This window comes from Melanotaenia boesemani, chromosome 1 (genome assembly GCF_017639745.1).
Source record: "Melanotaenia boesemani isolate fMelBoe1 chromosome 1, fMelBoe1.pri, whole genome shotgun sequence".
In the NCBI taxonomy this organism is placed as follows: Eukaryota; Metazoa; Chordata; class Actinopteri; order Atheriniformes; family Melanotaeniidae; genus Melanotaenia; species Melanotaenia boesemani.
In genome coordinates this window covers 40593639-40616034 of record NC_055682.1, presented here as the reverse complement: position 1 = coordinate 40616034, position 22396 = coordinate 40593639, and the positions used below count along the sequence as shown (strand labels likewise).

Here is a 22396-nt window from a genome sequence, read left to right as displayed (position 1 = left end):
TCCGTCGGGGTTTGTTTACACCTGCCTGCCCCTCGCGTGTGGCAGGGGCGGAGGTCTCGCGATGTTACACCGCGAGAGTTGGAAAGTCGTGCCTGTCCCTGCTGCTCCCATGTTCTCCTCGTTCGAGTATTCTGCCTCACTGCTGCCTGGACCCTCTCCTACAATTGCTGCTACCATCTACCGTCCTCCAAAACACAATAAGGACTTTTTAAATGACTTTTCCAATCTCCTTACACTTTTCTCATCTCTGACGTTGTTATTCTTGGTGACTTTAATATTCATATGGACAATAACAGTAACGCTCTCTCCAAAGACTTCTCATCTTGTCTAGAAAGTTTTGGTCTGCAACAATACATTAATTTTCCAACTCACTGTACAGGTCATATCTTGGATTTAGTCTGCTGTTCTGGTATCACCCCCTTTGACTGTAAACCTCATATGCTCATTACTTTCAATGTCAACCTCCTTCTGTCCAGAATCATTCTCCCCTGGACCATCTCATTCCGTAGTGTTAAGGACATCAACATTGAGACTTTTTCTTCCGAAATCATCAATTTTCCCAGTCCACATACCAACTGCTCACCTGATGACCTGGTTTCCCACTACAACAACAATCTCCATACTCTTCTGAATACTCATGCTCCACTGAAAACCAGATCCGTCTTCTCCACCTGCTCTGCACCCTGGTTCAGTCCTGCCCTCCGTCAGCTCAAATCCCAAGGACGACAACTGGAACGCCTCTATAACAAAACTGGAGTCACTATACACAAAGAAATGTACAATAATCATGTAATGCTATACAAGGACAGTCTCTCCTTAGCAAAATCTGCTTATTACTCTGGTGTCATTCAGTCCAATCATCACAACTCCAAAACTCTCTTCTCTCTCCTCACCAATATTACAAAGCCACCTGACTCCCTTCCCCACCACATGCAATCCACTGACTTCTGTAACTCACTCATGTCTTTCTTTGTCTCCAAAATCTCTGACATTCACCAACACCTGGCCTCGTGGGGAGCTGCAGTCTCTGGAGTGGACTTCACCGCCCCTACTCATTCCCCATAACTACATTCTCCAGTGTTATTCTCCCCTCCGTCCAAGCCATCTCTGAATTTATCCTCAAATCTAAACCCCTACCTGTCAGCTCGATTCAATCCCTACAGCTCTTGTTAAAACCTGCCTCTCCTCACTTTCTCCCCTCATCACCAACATCATTCACTCCTCCCTAATCTCTGGAACCGTCCCTCTTGCACTTAAAACCACTACAGTCACACCTGTCTTGAAAAAACCTGGCTTGGACCCCACTAATTTCAATAACCTTCGTCCAATTTCCAATTTACCCTTCATTTCCAAAATCCTCGAAAAGTCTGTTGCTTCTCAACTTCATAACCATCTTATCACCAACAATATTTATGAGCAATTTCAATCCGGTTTCCGTCCCCTTCACAGTACCGAAACAGCACTCCTCAAAACGACGGTCTCCAACGACCTTCTCATAGCTTCAGATTCAGGTTTACTATCCATTCTCATCCTTCTTGACCTCACAGCAGCATTCAACACCATCTCTCACAGCATTCTCCTTGATAGACTATCATCCATCCACATCACTCACATCCCCTCACCTGGTTCACTTCTTACCTTTCTGGCAGCACCTGATTCATTCATTCTTTCCCTGTCTCTGCTGGTGTTCCCCTGGGCTCAGTCCTGGGGCCCCTCCTTTTCATTATCTACCTTTTTCCACTTGGTTACATCTTTCGCAGACATAATATTAATTTTCACTGCCACACAGACGACACCCAGCTCTACCTCTCTACCAAACCATCCTCTTCACTTCCACCAACCTCCTTTACCACCTGTCTACAAGAAATCCATTCTTGCTTTTCATCCAACTTCCTCAAACTCAACAGTTCTAAAACAGAAGTCCTCCTGGTAGGCACGCCCCCCACTCTCTCCAAATCTAACAATTTTCCCATTTCCATAAACAACTCAACTGTCCTTCCCTCCCCTCAGGTAAAGAGTCTGGGTGTCATCCTTGACAGGACTCTTTCCTTTCACTCCCACATTAACAGCATCACCCGGTCTGCATATTTTCACTTGAGAAACATTTCTCGTCTCCGTCCCTCTCTCACCCCCCACACCACTGCCATCCTAGTCCACATCTTGTTACCTCCCGGATTGACCACTACTACTACTCACCACATCACCCCCATCTTACAACAACTTCACCGGCTCCCCTTAAAACAAAGAATTAACTTCATAAATTCTCCTCATTACATTCAAAGCACTCCACAATCTGGCCCCACCATATATATCTGATCTCCTGCACATTGCCACTCCGGTCCGTTCACTTTGCTCCTCCTCCTCCTCTCTCCAGCTTCTTGTCCCCCCTGCCCGTCTCATCACTATGGGGAGCCGAGCATTCAGCTGCTCTGCTAGGCATATCTACGATCTGAGATGATCGTTATCAGCTATGCTGGAAACCTGCTGCCTGAAACCAGAAGCTCCACCTCCAGTGGGAGACACGCCCCCACACACCACAGCCAGGATCAGCAGAGCCATGACACCTCCTACCGATACAATAAGCAGATTAGTATAAACACATTACATGTTAATAAATATACAAATCAGTATAAATATTATCCAACAAATAAATATGCAAATTAGTATAAATATGTGGCATGTTTGCACTTTTTGTCCAAATAACCTCAAACTCACCAGAAACATAAAAAAGAAGGAATTCACATAATATCACACCAATATGTTTGAATGAAGAAGGATAAAATCGCTGACACACACACTTGTTGAAGATAAGTGGGTGGAGTTTCCCAGCATGCCTTGCATGTGTCCAGTAATACTATTAGTGAGTGTTCTAATAAATTTAAATGCAGTAGTTTGTGCAGGCGTGGTGCAGTAACCTGTGGTATTCTGTTTTAAGGCTTCTTTGTTCTGATAACTGATGTTTTTTTGTATTAAATGGTGTGGAACTATTATTGAGGAGATAATTACAACTAGTGACTCTGTCAGTGAAAAGCTAATAAAGACTTAACTTGTAATTGTCAAATAGTTCATGTCTCGACCATAAACTTTAACTCGGCACATTATTTTGTTGGGTTATTTTCCTTCTGGTGTCGATGCTGCGTTCTCTATACGAAGAACTGAAGCATGATCCAGTGATGTGTATTAAAAACAAACAGATGGATCCAGTCCTGAATCTGAACTTCTTTCATTTTCTTCATTCCAGTTTGCAGCAAGTGAATCTTTCTCAGAACCAGCTGAAAAGTTTGCCAACTGGGCTTCTCCACCTGACCCGCATCCAGAAACTTTCTGCAGCCCGGAACCAGCTCTCGGTCCTGTTCGACCTTCCTGACAGTAAGTTCAGCTCATGTGTCTCCATCTTCTGGCTGGAAATGACCCAGATTCCGTGGTTCTTCATCATCTGGGGTAGTTTTTAGAAGTTACAGAACAAACGGACCTTCTCTGGAGGAGGGTGGTTTGGTTGGGTCCAGATGGAGTCTGATTTGGCTTTGCAGTGACCGTCATGTGTTTGTTCTGGTCTGATTGGTTCTGTTCTACAGATGTGAACTGGATTGGTCTGCGTAAGCTGGAGGAGCTGGACGTGTCCGATAACTGTCTGACTAGTCTACCCACAGCTGTCATGCACTGTCTGAAGTCGCTACGCTCGCTGGATGTGTGCAGGAACAAACTGAGCTTGTTTCCTGATCCATGGGCCTGTCCACTGGTAAGACACCCCATTTACAAAAAACGCTTCCTACTTTCTGTTCTGGAAAAATCTGGAGGCTGTTTCCAGGTCTGGTTCTCTGACTGTCAGCATGCATGAGTCATGAAGTGACAAATAGTCCTTTTTATTATAATCCACTTAAAACAAATTCATTACATGATCCACGTTAGTCCAGTTTATAACTGTGTTCATAAAATAATGACCTGGCTAAGGAACCCACCGGACTAGATCAAATCAATCTCTGTCAGAACCAGAACCAGAAAAGGACAACATAACTCTAAGCCAGTGATACCTGCTGGAAAAGAAGAAGAGAAACAAATTAATCAATTGGGTCAACTGACAGACATATTTTTTACTGAAATGGGATCCTGTGGACGGATCTCCTGGGTTGAGTTGTGGAGGATGAAGGATGGGTCCACAGCTTTCTGGGCTCTGATTTAAATAAACAGCATCCTCACATTAACTGACTTCCTTCTGTCTCCTGTGTAGAAACAGTGCAAGGCTTCCTCCAATGTAATTGAGACTCTTCCAAACACCATCTCCATCTTCTGGAGGACTCACCTGCAGGAGGTGGACTTCGCTGACAACATGCTGAAGGAGCTCCCCTCATACATCTTTGAGCTGGAGGTAGGAACCATCGTGTGGATCCTCAGACTTCAGATCTCTTTCTGGACGTTAGCAGTTCCACTTCTCCAACACGTTTGTATCCGTCAGTTTGTCTGCAGACCTGGAGATAATTGCAGATAATTTTTTTATGAAAAATTATTAATTGTTGTTAAAAAGAAGGGGTCCGTAAGTGGAGAAAGAGAACAGTGGGTCTAAATCTGTGGTTCTCCGGGTCTGCAGATATGTTCCTTGTGTGTGGTCCTTCAGATCACCTCCAGGTGGTACTGCTGAGACGTGTCAACCACTAATTTTAATTCCCGACTTTCCTTTCCTGTTCTCCTCCCTTCTCCTCTATTCCTGGTACATGGAGAATAAATATGAGATTAACCCTACTTTCCATCTTCAGACTTCAGAGTTAAATCCTGTTTTCTGTTCATCTGTTCCATCTCTTCCTTTCATGTTCCACATACCTTCATACAGTCATACAATCAGCTGTCCCATCCTGTCCCCCCTCCCTGTGCATCCCCCTATCAGGTCATCTCCTCCCTGAGACTCAGTGGGAATCTCATCACAGCGCTCCCTGCTCCCAATAAGTGGAAGTGTTCCCAGCTCAGATTCCTCGATCTGTCCAGGAACCAGCTGGGAAAGTAGGTCCACCGACACCAGTCTCAGCGGGTTTCATCCATGTGGCTTTTTAGTTTTACTTTGAATAACATGAAACATTTTCTTTCTTTGTTTAAACTATTAACGTTTGTTAGTCACTAAAAGCGTAAAAAATCCAAACTCAGAAACTTGAAAAACACTGTAAAAAATAACTTGCTCCAGCTGGTTTAGATCATGTCAGAGGTTCCTCAGCCTTCCTCATGCTTTCTAGCTGATGTAGCCGGTTCAACAAACATTAGGACGATCAACTCTTGGGTTAAATCTCTGGAAAATGTGAAAGGTTGAGCTGCACTGATATTATATCATGAATGCAGGACTAGTAAGTGTGGTGTTGGTGTAACGATAGTGTGTGATAAGCATGATGAGGAGGACACGGGTAATCAGACTAGTGAAGCTGAATGAACCAGAAACATCCAGATTCCAGGTTAAAGTACAGGTATAAACTCTATTCTTTTATGCAGTTTTAAGGCTTAGTTTTTTATTTTACAGATCCCCAGCCATCTGACCGTTGCTTTTTTTGTTTTGTTTTTTTTTACGATGTAAAGTTTTATTCTGATGAATCCAGTTTCTCTGTGTTTCTTCATCTGGAGGTAAACACACATGATTAAATTACATTTCCTAACTTTGATTGGTTGTATGGAACAATTACTTCATGTGTACTTTTATAAAACGTAGTAGTAACTACTCTGTTGAAGTAGCTCATCTGCCTCATATAAGTTCAAATAAGAAACCCAGATCCTGGTTAATATATTTACTCTAACAGATCAGTTGGACTGACCCATGATAAAAACTGTACCTCAAGTTAACCCAGAATATCTACATTCAGTTCAGTCAACTTTCTCATCACCTTTAATTTGAATGGAGATTTTTTCCAGTTTTATTATGTTCACCTAACAAGTTATTTATTTCAGTGTAGGATGTTGATTGAAAACATTTCAGCTACAAAAACATGATGAAAAGCTACATGTTGGATTCAGGATGATGTTACAGACTGTTTGTCTTCTTTATTCTTTATTCAGATCCCTGTTAGCTGCCACTAAGGTGGTAGCTACTACACCCGCATACTACAAAGTGCAACATGACATATCACACAGTGTAGTCAACGTCCGTGATCTCTGAACCAACAAGTCAAATTAAAAACATGTATGACAAAAACGACACACAGCAACCAGCTAAAACAGATTTTAAAAAGTCAAATTATGATAAAAACTTTTATGTAACAAAAACCTCCTAAAATTAGGTTACTCATTAATTATTAAAAATTATTTAAAAAAAAACAAAAAACGGGGTGTGTTATCACACACATCCATCCCATGATGATGCCCGTCATAGTGGCAGGAAGCGTTTTACCTGCTGACCCTGTTGAACCTCTGAGGGACTGACTTCACGAGTCCTGAACATCCTGAACATCAGAGATGGAAAAGTTTGGACTTCTTCTGCTGCTGAACGTCGTTCCTGGTTTTAGGAAGCGTGTTAGACTGAAATCCGTTTCTCTTCCTCCCTGATGAAGATGATCCTGTTCATACTGAACCTTAGGCAGCTGCTGCTGGTCCAGCTTTCACGTTGTCTTCTTTCTGTGTTCCTCACAGAACCGATGAGGGACCCAAGACCAGGAGACTGGCCTTCCTGACTACATGGAACAGGAGGGACCCAGATCCAGGTACATCTGCGTTACAGTAGCCCTTAGACCTGTACGCCAGAATCAGAATCAAGTGTAAGGATCCAGATTATCTGGAGGAATCTGGATCAGAGTGGTTCTGTCCTGACCCGCTGCATGGCTCTCTGTTGGCAGTGAGTCCCATCGACTTCCCCACCATCCTGAAAGATTCCCTGGAAGTTCTGCACCTGAACAACAACCAGCTGGACTGTGTTCCTCAGTCAGTGTGTGGTCTGCTCAGCCTGACCGAGCTCTACCTGTCCAGGTGAGTCCATCCGTCTGAGTTTTCAGATTTAAAAGTTATGTTAAAGGTTTTTGTGCTCTGAGCTTTGTCTAGGGCTCAACGCTCAGTACGACTGGTAGCTGAATTTCTTCCAGTCATTTTGGTTTGCTACACCCTAAGACTGGTGCTCCTTAGCGTGTACAGAGATTGTCTGTACTGCACACATCAGGATTCAGTCAGGTCCTCCAGATGCAATCCAAGCACTGTAATCATGAGCATGTATGTAGCTCACCTGGAAGATCAGGTGCTTACAGACACACCCAGCCATGGAACAAGTCCTGGCTTTATGCTGCACGCCCCCGTTGCTCAGTGACGGCCACCAGACTCATAAATCCTTTTAGTTCTGCGCTTACGTGGATTTGGTGGTGCACTACTGCTGAAATGTCTTTTCTGCAACCTGCAGACATTCATCAAACCCAGAGCCCAGACTGACTTAAACCACCAACGGGTCCAGTTCGGTACCGGACAGGAGGGTCCACATTTAGGGTTCCAGAAAATCTAATCCGCGGTGATCTGAACCGTCCCATTTTTCTGGGATCCTTTCATTATGGTCTCGATCTTGTCAATGCAGTCCGTTGATTGGTGGAAAGAGTCATCGCTTCCTGTGGGACTCGACAATAAAAACAAAACAGGAACAGCTCAATGTTTAAATATACGGAGGATTAGTTGTTGTTCAAAGCCAAGAAGAAGAAGACAGCATGCTGGATGTCCATCATTCTCCTTTGTTTCCGGGTTGTGGTTGTTATAGTGCAAGGGAGGCTATCGCTATCTGGCTGACACCCTGCGTACCGGGTAAGGGTACGGTTGCTGTGGAAACACAACAGAAATCAGGGTTTTACAGAACCGCTCCATCCTGAGCCGGACCTGTTGGTGGAAATGGGCTTTAGTGTCATAGTGTGGAGCAGCATCGTTGCTTTTTATTGGATGACTTGTGATGTTGTTTGTAAACAAGACCTAATTAAAGTTTGATTTGAATATCGCAAAGCGTTGTAGTTTCTACTCACATAGTTTCAGTTTCACTGCAGGTTTTTGTCATATAGTCCAGAATAAACCACATTAGGTCTGATATGCAGGGAAGATTTAAGCTTTTTAGTCCGAATACGAGCCAGATCGGACTGTTTTTATTACAGTCTGAACAAAACAAAGCAGACCCAGTCCACTTTCATTTGTGGTCCTAAATCAGATCCATGTGTGATGTTTTCTCAGTCTGATTGATCAGGTGACATTTATCGCCGCTGCAGTGAGACAGATGTCAGGATGTGGTGGAAGGACACCTGGAGGATGGACGGGTTGAGAATCACTGTTGTTTTTACTGGCAGCGTAACTCAGAGCTTCAGTTAGATGGAGCCGTCAAGATGTTTTTATCCAGCCATCATACCTGACTGATCCGTGTTTTTCCTACCTGGGAACAGTAATCCTGGAATCCGGGAGCTTCCGCCGGAGCTCGGTCAACTCTCCAACCTGTGGCAGCTGGACATGGAGGAGCTGAACATAACGAACGTCCCTCCGGCCGTCAGAAACGAAGGTACCAGGTTATAAATGCTGATAAACGTCTAATTTACCTCCTTCTCTACGTTTGTGCGACTCATCTGTTGATTCTTGTCTTCAGCGGGAAAGTTAAAGGTAGTCTGATACCAGCGGAGGAAAGTCACCGGGTAAACTGGTTGAACTGGTGTCCTGTTCCACTGAAGGCTGAATTTTTAGTGACACGCCACACTTATGTTCACATAATTCACAGTTTTATGTAAAAAGTTTAAACATGAATCGGTACGCTGTTAGAAAATGACGTCAAACATGAAACTGCTAATAAATGAATGAACGCCGCTGTTGTGTAAATAAATGAATCTGTCTGTTCATTTATTATATAATGATGAAAAACTCAAAATATAATTTAATGTGAAATGAAATAAAAATATACTTTATTTATCCCAGAGGGAAATTATAATTAATACATACAATTTCTATATGTAAAAAGAAAGTTATTTATTCATTTATTTCTTAAATTATTAATCAGAAATATTTCATATTAAGTAATTTATTATTTTATTTATTGTTTTTTAAATTTATTATTATTCATTCAGAAGACGTGTGTGAGCCAGTTTTCTTACTCTGACCATATCTGACGAGCGGTTTTTGTTCTGGGTTTCCATGGCAGCCAATAATATAGAACATTAAAACAGACTCAATAAAAGATTTGTAAAATAAAACCATCAATTTATATTAAAGGTGTTTAGTCTGCACAGAAAATAAAGTATTTGTAGGCCTTTTAGGCAGATTGCAGACGTGTTGAAGTCAATATTCAGGTTTTTATCCATCACTGTTCCAACCTGTAAGTCCTTAATAGTGATTGAGAGGGTCAAGGGAGATGTTTTCCTAAAGTCAATGGCCATGTCTTTAGTTATTTGGATATTTAGCTTAAGAAAATAGTTGCCTCACCTCTCTACAAAGTCTTCCAAGACTGGTCCACGATCGACCTTCCTGAAGCAGACTAGTAAGAACAGTATCGTCCGCGAATTTCAAGATACCTGTCATTGTATTTTCTCCTACAGTCACCACTTACACATATATACATGTTCATGTCAGGTCATCATTTTAGCAGCTTAAAGAGTTTTCAATAAGAATAACATACACACTCACCAAAATATAAAAAAATATATAAAAAGTCTTCTTTTCCATTAAAGCTGAACCCTGCAAAACCTTTATCTCAAACTATTTACTGAAACAAACTGGTGGGTAAACCACATCACAACATAAATGACTTAATTACCATGTTAGGTGTGTGGTGTCTGATGATGTCTGAGTGTGGGCAGGATGATGAAGACGACTGTTAAGATACAAGCTGCCACTGAACCAGAACATTTAGTTCATTCATGGTTCACATGCTATTTATTTATTTATTGATTTATTTATTTATTTATTTATTTTGATTAATCGCCTGGTTAGTGAAAAGCAACAGTACTCGTGCATACTGATGTTTAGAGAAGTCCACCTGTAAAGGTAATAGTAGGGTTTAGGTTCATTCTGTAGTCAGACGTATTGAGTGGTGTACAGTCAGCGAGTTCTCCAGCCAAGGATCGGATGTGTACCAGCTGCTGCAGAAGCTCCTCCTGGTCTCTCCTTGGAAGGTCTTAGTGAAACTCTCGTGTTTTGGTTGTGCTGATTCCTCACTTGGATACGCTCGAAGATGAAGAGGACGACAGATACAAGCTGAAAATCCACTAATCGTACAATAAAACAACTAGTAGAAACACCTTTGGGAAATGTTATGGCTGTTAACAGCACAGCAAACTGGCCAAGGAGGGAATTTTTATTTTTTGGAAAATTCGTTCAATTTTGTAAAAATTAAAAATGAGCCTAAAATACATACAAAATACTAAAAGTCTCTTCCCATCTCCTCTCACTAAGAAAGTCCCAAATATGCATATTAAAGCAAACATAATACTTGGGATGAATAGAAATGTTTATCTGAAGAGGGCTCTGTACAGCTACGTGTCTGTTCTGCTCGTTTGCTCTTGTTCAGATGTAACTTAGGATGTTGGTCCTATTCCATGTGGACCAGCTGGAGATGTTTGGTGACGGCTCAGATTGTCTCCTTTCACTCTCTGAGCCCTGCATGTTGTCCTGTCTCACTTTCTCCTTCCTCATATTGCAGACCCTCTCCCTGCGGAGAATCACGTCGGACGGTTCACGCCTCCATGTCCTCCATTAATTTATGATAATGGACACCTCGTCTTATTTCATGGAATATTTACTGATTTCAGTATTAATTTATTTCATAATGAATAAAAAGGCTGGCCATATGGTAAGGGGTAAGGACCTTCATATGAGTTGTGAAGTGGGCAAAGGGAGGTTAAATCGTGTTTATTTTTAATGCACCAATTATTGTTAGTTAGAGAAGCCATGGAGGAGTATTTGAGTCCTGATGAAGCATTAATATTTGCATGTTTATTGCATGATGCTCATGTGGAAGCTGAAGTAAGTGAACCCAGATGATGACCCCTCTGCTCCGTCAGGTGCTGCTTCTGTCCTCGCCTTTCTCCGGGCTCACCTCCGAAAAGCAGAACCCTGTAAGCAGCTGAAGATGCTTGTGATTGGTCCGCCGAGGCAGGGGAAGACGGCGCTGGTGGAGGCTCTGCTGACCGGGAAGGCATCGCCCTTCACCCTCGCAGAGTGCAGCATCTCCACCTTCCCCTGGGAGCTGGACAAACCCAACACCAGCAAAAACAATGTGAGGACGTGCATCCACTAGACACACACAGGTTGTCCATGTGAAGCTGACGTCCCTCTTGTTTCCGACAGAAGGACTCGGTGGTGTTCAACGTGTGGGACGTGGGTGGTCCGGCCAGCATGACCACCGTCAACCAGTGTTTCTTCACTGATAAGGCTCTCTATGTGGTTATCTGGAACCTGGCACTGGGAGAGGAGGCGGTGGCCAACCTGCAGACATGGCTGCTCAACATAGAGGTAACACACACACACACACACACACACACACACAGACAGATTTAACCCTTAAAACTCCACTAGTTCTCCTGACGTCTATCTCTTCTACCATCATCAGTGTCTCAGGAGCGGTGGTGTGAATCTCTGTGGGGTAAACTGTGGTGGATATTTAACCCTTTAGCTGATCTACGGAGGTTTTCCAGGCATTTCTATCCCGTCCAGGAGGTTTACAATCCAGCCACTAAATGTAGTTTTATTATCTGGTAAATCTACAATGATCCATGATAACAGCATTATTTATCACATTTCATCATAAAAAGAGAAAAGTGCCTGAGTAAGAGACCTCTGTTTAGACCTGGACATGATGATGAAGCCACTTCCTGTCAGACTTTCCACCAATCAGAGAGCTTAGATTGACGGTAACGTCCAATCAGGAGCAGCCAAAGATCAACCAGTGAGCAGAAAGTTCTATGTGTGTGTGAAAAGAAGAAAAATAATGCTCCTCTATGGCTGGAATAAAGCCAAGAAGATGTTTCTGATGCACGGTGGCGCCACAAAGCAGCTGAGCTGGAGTTGGTTTAGTGAGGAAGCAGGTAAATAGTAGCAGGAATAACTGGAAATGAGGGAAAAGTGGAAACATGGAAATAGTTTCTGTTTTTGTTTTTGTTTCAATGCAAATATTTTTCCTCCTGGAAGCCGAGACTTGAGAGAACGATGAGATGAGAAAAGGCTTGGTCACTGTTGGTCACGGACAGGAACAACGATATGGAGAATGTCAGAAAAGAATGAAGGGGCGAGGTTGTGAATTGTACAGTAGTAGGATTCTTTTATGCTGAACGTGGTATGTGACAGGGAGCCAGTGGAGTTTCTGTAGCACAGGTGTGATGTGGGAAGATGATGTCATTGTAATGATACAAGCTGCTGTGTTTTGTACTAGTTGTAGTTTGAATTTGTTGGATGTTTCCAGCAGATTCTGAGCCTAGCATCTGAATGTGGAGCTGAAATGGAGACTCATCAGACCAGCAACGTTTCTCCATCTTCTATTGTCCAGTGTTGGTGAGTGTGTGTGAATCGTAGCCTCAGTTTCCTGTTCTTAGCTGACAGGAGGCACCCGGTGTGTCTTCTGCTGCCGTAGCCCATCTGCTTCAAGGCTGGACGTGTTGTGTTCAGACCTTGGTTGGAACCAGTGCTTATTGGACTTCCTGTTGCCTTTCCATCATCTCCAGCCAGTCTGCCCATTCTCCTCTAAACTCAGGTGGACCAGATAAAGTGACGGTGCGTGAAATATAGGTTTTTAAAAAGAGAAATTCTCCATCACTGGAAACACTCCTGCAGCTGCATGAAGACAGAAACAAACATGTAGCTCCACCACCTCTTCAGTAAACTCAGCTAGCAGCGTTAATACTAACACTAGTGCTAGCAGTGGCGTCAGGTGCACGGTACGAGAAACACGACCTCAGCTTCCAGAAGTTAAGCAGATGAAAAGCTGTGAGGAAAGCTTGTGATCAGAAGACGTCAGGATCCACCAAGGCAGACTCCTCTTTATGTGTGTCTGTGTGCAGGCGCGAGCACCGAACTCTGCCGTGGTGGTCGTGGGAACACATCTGGACCTGATTGACACCAAGTTTCGTACCGAGAGGCTGGCCACGCTGAGAGCTTATGTCCTGGCTCTGTGCCGATCTCCGTCAGGAGCTCGAGCCATCGGCTACCCCGACATCACCTGCAAACACCTGCAGTAAGAAGGACGGCGCATGCTCGCATCTTAGTGATAATCACCAGTTTACAGACCATCGAGACTTTTACACTCATGTCTGTTTATTTATTTATTCATTTATTTGTTTCACTCGTTTGTTATTCATCTATTTCCTCATTCATTTATTTATTTATTTATTTCCTCATTTATTTATTGATTTACACCTTTATTTGATATTTATTTTTACTTTTTTATTCATCGCTGTATTTATTCATTATTGAACCTGCACTTAACTGATATAACTAAATGATTTATTTAGCTTCTGTCAGTAAAGTCGGAACTTTATCAGTGCTCCTGTTAATGTACATTTTAATTATTAAAGTCAAATTAAGTTGAATAAAAAAATCCATAAACAGCTTTTTAACAGTCACAAAAGTATTTTCTTTAAAGAAAAGTCATTACTATATAAAAATAAACCAGATTCAACCGAACAGGCTTCACTCCTGAACTAGATACAGACAATGATAAAAGTCTGTTTTTAACGTTGGTCACATGTTCCTCTAAGTCTGTCTTTCTGTTGGATAAAACCTCAAATTAAATACAGAAACACAGATTCAGACCTCGTATTTATGAAGGTGGAGACAAAGGAAAGAGAGAGAATCTGGAGATTTCTTCCATTAACTGTTAACTGAAGGATTAAAACCTCTCTGTTATATAATTATGTGTGATAATCACATTCGTTCTTAATCATTAAATAAGCCGGAAGTCTTTGTTAAATCTATGAATGAACAATAGCTCACCTCATATCATTTCCTTCTTATTTCAGTCAATACGTTTGTTTTCTTTAAGGCTTGAATCTGCATGTTGGGAGAAAACTACTGAACGAAGTACTTTCTGTTCTTTAAGAAATCTTCACTTCTCCAGAAACAAGAATATTTTTCTGAAGTCTTTATTTAGTACAACTGTAAGATGGAAATTAATTCCTTTAATTGTGCTTCGTTGTTACAGTTTATTTTTGTTTTAAAATGTTTTTAGTTTTTTTAATATAGTGAGTTTTTTCTCTCTGAGCTGTGAAACATGCAGTAAATTTGCAGTAAATATTGAATTTATCCTGACGTGAGTGAAAACTCGGTGAATTGAACCTTCTGTGTCCCCAGTGAGGTGTCCTGTAAGACCTTGGAGGGTTTAGATGGTCTGAAGATGCTGATCTACCGCGTGGCTCTCTCCATGAAGGACAGCAGCAGCAGCTCAGCCTGTGGGAGCAAACTACTGGGCAGACTGGTGAGGACTGGGGATGCTCTGAAAGCATCCATCACACAGGTGGATTGTTGTAAACCTACAGCTCAGGATGGACATCTTTGTCCTTCATATGGTCCGGTCCAGCCCAGCTTCCCCCCTGCTCACAGTGTGGGTGGAATCACAGCGTCTTCAGAGGGTTTGACACGTGACTCATGAGCAGAAATCAGATTTCTGACATTTGTAAGCTGCTGGATGAGAAGCCCTAGCTGTGTCATGTGACCCGGCATGTTGAACTGAACGGTACATAATGAGAACTTATACCTTTCTTTAATCAGATTCCCAAGAGCTACTTGGTTCTTCAGGAGGCGGTGATAGCAGAGAAGAAGAGGAGAGAGGCTGAGGGAGAGGTCCAGTACCTCACCGATACCCAGCTCAACAGCATCATTGAGCAGAATCCAGGGAGTGACATCAGAGACTACCAGGACCTGCAGACTGGTAACGTGTCTGCTGTGTTAAATTCATGTTGTTGCCTCTGCCAAGGCGTAGCTAGGTAGGTGGGTAGGCAACATAACTCAAAAAGTTATGGATGGATTTTAAATCTCTGAAATGGAATAATAGTTAGTGATTAGTGATGATTAGTGTCACCCCAGTGATTAGATTTTGGGGTGATCCAGATCGCTGCCTGGATCCAAGATTTTTTTGAAGGATTCTTTACTATGGGTAGATAGGGATCATTTTGCCTCTAGATCTTCTAATTCAAATATAATGCCCACAATCATTGGCAAAAGAAAAAGCTGAAAATGGCTTGGCTGTGTTCTCTGAGTGTTTCCAGTTTAATCAAACTGAAACCACAACGAAAGCCAAGCCAACTTTATTTATAAACACTTTACGACAGCAACCACCAAACAAAGTGCTGAACATTAAATAACTAAAACTTTAAAACATTAAATAGTATCCAAAACAAATAAAAAAAAAAAGCAGTAAAAGCGAACTGATACTGGGTGAACCGCCAGTGAAACCAGGTGGGTCTTAAGAAGCGGTTTGACTCTGCGAAGCCTGTCTGACCTGCAGTGTCCAGGAGTTCCCGCCACAGAAAGGCCCTGTCCCCTCTGAGCTCCACCCGCGTCTCGGCACCGCCACGAACAGCTGATCCGCCGACGCTTTCATTGGTTTTAAATCCAATAAAACCAAGAAGATCATTAAAAACTTAGTAGAGCCGACTCAGTGCTATGAAGGAACTTTAAAAACATTATTTACCTGTAAAAAACTCTGTTATCTGTATAAACCACCCTCTCTAAGACTTTTGAAATGAAAGGAAATTTGGAAATTGGTCGGAAATTACACAGAGCGATTGGATCCAGGCTGGGTTTTTTAAAGAGCGGTTGGACTATAGCATGCTAATAAACTTTAATAACCAGACCAGAGGACAGGCTGCTGCCTGCTTTTGTAATGCAGTGACCTAGTTACCAACTCAGTTCATTTTTGGTCACTGGTAATCAAGTACTATTGTCTATAACTAATTACTTGTTTAAAATAATGCGCCCAAACAGAAAACACTACCTGAACTGAGCACCTGAGAACAAAATGAGGAAATACTACAAGAACAGAAACAGAAATCTAACATGAACTAAACCCGAGATGTCAAACATATGGCCCGGGGGCCCAAACAGGCTCACAAGAGAATCCAGTCTGGCCCGCTGGAACATCTAAATGACTAAGTATGTCAAATAAATCAAATATGTACATGAATGGAATTAAAATTAAATATATTTCTTTATTTATCAAGGTTAGAAAATGAATAAACCCCGCCAAAATATATAAAATTATAATATATATATATATATATATATATATATATATATATATATACATATATATATATATATATGCAGGCGCAGGTCTAGAAAAGTTCTGTCAGGGGACCAGACAGGAGCACTGAACAGGATGAAAAAAAGAAGAAAAACTAGTGAGATAATGATATGTGAATTATGAATTATGATCTAAAACATGGTAGAGATGATTTAGAGCAACATATAGAAGTTCATAACATGCTGCATTTACTGACTCTTGGACATCTGACGTTTAGCCAAGGTCAGTTAACATTAAATATTTGTAGCATTGGCTTGTTATGTTGATACAATACAGTAAAAACGGGCAGATTTCAGGCATAGTCGTGAATGGTGAATGGTCTTATTAAAATTTTTAATAATTTGACAGCCCTAATATACATACACACACACACACACATACGTATATATATATATATATATATATATATATATATATATATATATATATATATATATATATATATATATATATATGATGACATGCTTCAGGGGATAGATAGTCTGTTGCCTAGCAGCAGCTGATGTCACAGGCTGCATTGACAGGTAGCAGGTGAAACTGTGGCAGCAGGAAACAATGACTATGCTGCTTCTTTTCCAGCCATCAGTTTCCTGATAGAAACGGGAACGCTGCTTCACTTCCCGGACACCAGCCACGGCCTGTGTATGCTCTACTTTCTGTGTCCCGTGTGGCTGTCGGACTGCCTGGAGAGCATCGTCAACCTCAAGCCTTCCCGCTCCATGGCCAGGAACGGGGTGATCCAAGCTGAGGAGCTCAGGGTGAGACACAGAATGCTGACGGCTAATCTGGTTTGTGTGCGTGCATGTTAATGATGGTGTTGGTGTGTGTCCAGGCGTTGCTGGTGGGAACCGGTTTCACCCAACAGACAGAGGAACAGTATTTCCAGTTCCTGGCCAAGTTCGAGATCGCCCTGCCGGTGGCCGACAGCAGGTGAGACTGTCTGAGGACAAACTCATGTTCAGATGACACAAATCACATCTACACTCATCTGCTGCCTGCTGAGATACTCGCCGGCATGGAGGATGGGGTAAATGTGAGGGGACCAATCTCTCAATAAGAAGACTGACAGGTCAAACAGGGATTTCTGGGCTTATTTATTGTATTTTTATTGCACCCTGTAATGGTTTTAACCACCTTAATTTCATTGCACATTATTGTGTAATAAAGTTTCTTCTATTCTGTTGCAGTCGTGGTTACATTTGGGGGAAAGAAGACAGAAATTCCTACATTTAGATGTACAATTTGTAATATAAATATTTGTATTAGTTTTATACAATTTAATCATCAAATTTGTATGCGCAATGAATTCTGGGAGAAAAGAGGCCGTGAAGGATGCATCACCGGCAGCGTTTGTTACAGGCCAAACGAAGTGTGGAATTGTTGGGTGGATTCGGAAGCTCCTTCGAATTGGGACAGTGCTTGGAGAACCACGATGACGTATGTAACCGACGAATCTGCACTTCGAAGTGTGCAGACCCTGAAACGGGACACAGCTAGTGAATGACTGCAACAATACAGTGGCCATGTTGGAATCTGTCAGTAACAAAGAAGCAGGAGCTGTGTAACTGGTTGCTATGGTGATGGAACAAGTTTTAATCAGGGTGGAGCTTAAGTTCAACTTTTTTTAAAAATACAACTGCCGTTGGCCAAAGTGCTGAACATCCAAAGTAAACACCTAACAAGAAAATAACACACGTGTTGTCTAAAGTTAATATCAGAAAGCCAAGTACACCTCAAACAAACACGATTAAAAATTTAATTGAACCATGAGCAGCAGAAAGATCTGCTGAACACACAAATGTCGTTTTTATTATTCTTCTGTCTACTGTATTGTTTATATAGCAGGTTAAAAACCCCGTGACTAGGAGAGAAGAAGCCTAAAACATAATCTGTCAATGACAGCTGGGGTGGGGGCTCTCTGCACTCTGAGGTGATTTGAGAGAAAACCGTGAGACTTGTCGCCACAATGGTTGCATTGGATGAAAGAAAACAAAAATTCCTACGTTTTGATGTATAATACAGTTTAGTACAAGAGAAACTGTGGAAGTTAAAGGAGTTTGTTAGAGAATTCTTGTGAATAAACTTCAGGGTGTTTGACATCATCCGACTCTAACTTGTGTGGTGAAACTTCAACTGAGTCAATGACAAGATGTCAAAATGTGCTTTCAGACATTAAAAGTTTGTTATTTTATGACCTGGAAAGTTATAAAGACATAATATCAAAGTTTCCATAGCAGTTGGGGTTGCATGTGAGAATCAGAGAGAGGAGAAGAGGATGAGGGTGGAGAGGAGAGTGAGGGTGGTGAAGAGGATGAAGGTGGAGAGGTGGATGATGGTGGAGAGGAGGATGAGGGTGGATAGGAGGACAAGGGTGGAGAGCAGGACGATGGTGATGAAGAAGAGAATGAGGGTGGAGAGGAGGACAATGGTTGTGAAGATGAGGATGAGGGTGGAGAAGAGAATGAGGTTGGAGAGGAGGATGATGGTGATGAAGAAGAGGATGAGGGTGGAGAAGAGAATGAGGTTGGAGAGGAGGACGATGGTGATGAAGAAGAGGATGAGGGTGGAAAGGAGGATGAGGTTGGAGAGGAGGACGATGGTGATGAAGAAGAGGATGAGGGTGGAAAGGAGGATGAGGATGGAGAGGAGGACAATGGTGGTGAAGATGAGGATGAGGGTGAAGAAGAGAATGAGGTTGGAGAGGAGGACAATGGTGATGAAGAAGAATGAGGTTGGAGAGGACGATGGTGATGAAGATGAGGATGAGGGTGAAGAAGAGAATGAGGTTGGAGAGGAGGACGATTGTGATGAAGAAGAAGATGAGGGTGGAGAGGAGGACGATGGCGATGAAGATGTGGATGAGGGTGGAGAAGAGAATGAGGTTGGAGAGGACGATGGTGATGAAGAAGAGGATGAGGGTGGAGAAGAGAATGAGGTTGGAGAGGAGGACGATGGTGATGAAGAAGAGGATGAGGGTGGAAAGGAGGATGAGGATGGAGAGGAGGACAATGGTGGTGAAGATGAGGATGAGGGTGAAGAAGAGAATGAGGTTGGAGAGGAGGACAATGGTGATGAAGAAGAATGAGGTTGGAGAGGACGATGGTGATGAAGAAGAGGATGAGGGTGGAGAAGAGAATGAGGTTGGAGAGGAGGACGATGGCGATGAAGAAGAGGATGAGGGCGGAAAGGAGGATGAGGTTGGAGAGGAGGATGATGTTGGTGAAGATGAGGATGAGGGTGAAGAGAATGAGGTTGGAGAGGACGATGGTGATGAAGCTGAGGATAAGGATGAGGAAGAGAATGAGGTTGGAGAGGAGGACGATGGTGATGAAGAAGAAGAATGAGGTTGGAGAGGACGATGGTGATGAAGATGAGGATGAGGGTGAAGAAGAGAATGAGGTTGGAGAGCAGGACGATGGTGATGAAGAAGAGGATGAGGGTGGAGAGGATGATGGTGATGAAGAAGAGGATGAGGGTGGAGAGGAGGACAATGGTGGAGAAGATGAGGATGAGGGTGGAGAAGAGAATGAGGTTGGAGAGGAGGATGATGGTGATGAAGATGAGGATGAGGGTGAAGAAGAGAATGAGGTTGGAGAGGACGATGGTGATGAAGATGAGGATGAGGATGGAGAAGAGAATGAGGTTGGAGAGGAGGACGATGGCGATGAAGAAGAGGATGAGGGTGGAGAGCAGGACGAGGGTTAATGAGTCATTGTGTAGAACTTCATCGGCTGTTGGATCCATTTTATTTGAGTCAGGTGTGTTGGAGCAGGGAAACATAGAAAACATGCAGGACTGTGGGCCTCGAGGAACACCTTTGGGCACCACTGTGTTAGAACAAGAACTGAACCAAAAGCCAGACATGATGACAAGAAGTGTGTTTTCAGCTACCTGCTGCCTCACCTGCTTCCTCCAAAGCCGGCCATGGACATCCACCGCTTCCACCAGCAGACCAGCAGCACCCTGCAGCGCCTCTTTAAGATGAGCTTCGTTCCAGCAGGGTTTTGGGAGCGCTTCATCGCCAGGATGCTGATCAGCCTCAAAGAAATGGACCTGCAGGTAAATACCCAGTCAGATCCTCTTTATCTACCAGTTTGGCCTCATTGAATGTTTTCTAACCTGAATCGTTGGGTTTGTGCAGTCATTTGATCCTCCCAGGAGAAACCCACGGAGCCAGAATAGAAGCAACTCCATCATCTACAGTTTTGCTGGAAGCCAGCAGAGGAACCGCTGCAGCACCTTCAGAGTCCGGCGTAGTCAGACCATCTACTGGAAGGAGGGCCTGCTGGTCACGTTTGATGGAGGCTACCTCAGGTCCAGGAAAAAAAAGCTTCACCTTACAAACACACAACAGACAAGCTAACAGATTAATCAGGTTTACAGGAAGTTTTTTATCAACAAGAATCAACAAAGCAAAACAACATATTTAATAAGTTTAACTGCATGATTTTCTGCAGTTAATTAGGATTATTCACATTGCTACACAAAAAATTAAATAATTTAAAACTAGCGCATTACATGCTTCCTACTGAATGTTTTGCTCAGTAACTTTTGTTTCACAAACATTAAACAATAAGCTGCTCTCTAACAGCAGAATTCACTTTGCAGTGTTAATGTAATAAAATCTGCTGACAAAGGATGAAAAATTCCGGATTTATTAGTTAAAAGGAAACAAGTCGGCAGGATGAATGTCAAAGCTGAGAAGCTAAACTCAGAGGGGATGATTCCTCCTCTCAGCCATCAGGTGTTTCCAGCTGGAACGGACTAAAAGCAGGATTACAGTCTCAGAGCTTCTGTCGTGTGAAGGAGGAAGTGAAGTAGGAGATAAATGATACAGTAGCAAAGAGACAGCCTGTACAGAAGTTATTTAAAACTTAAAACCTTACAATGAAAGGAAACTTTCTGTACGATGGGAATGGGTTTCCATGGTGTGTGTGTTTGTTTCCCGTGTGGAGACGTGGACAGACACCTGTCCAGATGATGTCCATGGCTGCGACGTCCATCTAAATCCTGCCCCCCCTCCTGGTTGGTCTGGATTTGCATTCACAGCGAGCTTTTTAAAGAGCTTCAAAAACTGGAGAAATCTTAAAGTTTATAAAATCTATGAATGAAAAATTAGTCAATGTAATAAAATGGTTTAGTCCAAAATTTAGCTGTTTTTATTTTCATTTGGAAGTTAAGTCTTATTAATTGACAAGTTAAAGATGGACATGTTTGGTTTTCCAACACTAGAAATGAATCTAAAAGTCCTCGGATTTATGACACGAGTAAAAAAAGGTTTTTAACTGTTCTGTTTTTATCTAGTCCAGGATTTTTAGAAGGTTTTCCAAACATGTCTTCAGCATGTATGTGCAGACATTCAGCAGTGTGAGCTCACTTTATCTTTTTAATTCATTTATTTATGAACAAGTCACAGCCTTATCACAGTATGTTTACATGGTTAATGAATTAAGAACAATAATGACAGCTTCCAGAACTCCCTTTGCAAGCACGATTCACATTTTGAAGCCTGAGAAACGACATTACATCATGAAGCCACTAAATTTCAGATGGAAAGCTGCTGGATTTCCAGAGAGAAAGTTGGAATGTTTGAGTCGATTAAACGTGAAGAAGCAGCATTTATCTGCCAGTGGAGATGAAACTTTCTGTTTCTCTTTGTGCTCTCTTATGTAAAGCTCTTCATAAATAAACTTGCCTTTTGTTTTTCCCGTCGTGTTGGTGTGTCTGCAGCGTGGAGTCGTTCAGCGTGAACTGGAAGAAGACGAAGAGCGGCGGCATCAGGATCATCTGTGAGTCAGAGAGCAGAGATTTCTCCGCCATGGCCTTCATTACCGACCACGTCAACGCTCTGATTGAGCAGTGGTTTCCCGGTCAGTCCTCCTCTTGTTTCTTCTGTTCCTCTGCAGCATTGTCCTGATGTTTAGCAGCTTTATTCACCACGTATGTCAACACATACAAGAAATTTCTTGCTGGCAGATGTTGTCACTCTAGTAGGAAGTAGTAAGATAAGTAGAAGTAATTAATTAAGTTGTAAGTAAGTAATAAAATAAACAGAATGTAAAAATGAAAACAGACTGTTATATAGTAGTGGCTACTATGTACATAGCTATTTACGTGTATACCAGTATAAATACTATGTACAGTAGAGGAGCAGCAGAAGAAAAACATGAAAGTGTAAATGCTGAATGTGCAACCAGTTAGCTT

The 22396-nt window shown here is 42.4% G+C and overlaps 1 protein-coding gene across 2 annotated transcripts in view; it reads left to right on the top strand.

Annotated features, from left to right (window-relative positions):
- The window catches only part of lrrk1 (leucine-rich repeat kinase 1), a 73028-nt gene that overhangs the window by 29152 nt on the left and 21480 nt on the right, over nt 1-22396 (top strand). Inside the window, exons 8-24 of one of the 2 annotated variants that reach the window (XM_041984588.1) lie at nt 3242-3369; nt 3576-3739; nt 4229-4366; nt 4880-4992; nt 6598-6668; nt 6801-6930; nt 8361-8473; nt 10962-11176; nt 11251-11412; nt 12954-13126; nt 14242-14365; nt 14659-14818; nt 16772-16950; nt 17025-17122; nt 20080-20251; nt 20334-20506; nt 21923-22062. In XM_041984588.1, the coding sequence (XP_041840522.1) occupies nt 3242-3369; nt 3576-3739; nt 4229-4366; nt 4880-4992; nt 6598-6668; nt 6801-6930; nt 8361-8473; nt 10962-11176; nt 11251-11412; nt 12954-13126; nt 14242-14365; nt 14659-14818; nt 16772-16950; nt 17025-17122; nt 20080-20251; nt 20334-20506; nt 21923-22062 (2453 nt within the window). Of the gene's footprint in view, nt 1-3241; nt 3370-3575; nt 3740-4228; nt 4367-4879; nt 4993-6597; nt 6669-6800; nt 6931-8360; nt 8474-10961; nt 11177-11247; nt 11413-12953; nt 13127-14241; nt 14366-14658; nt 14819-16771; nt 16951-17024; nt 17123-20079; nt 20252-20333; nt 20507-21922; nt 22063-22396 lie in introns of both variants that reach the window. The other variant, XM_041984580.1, reaches the window with a different exon arrangement.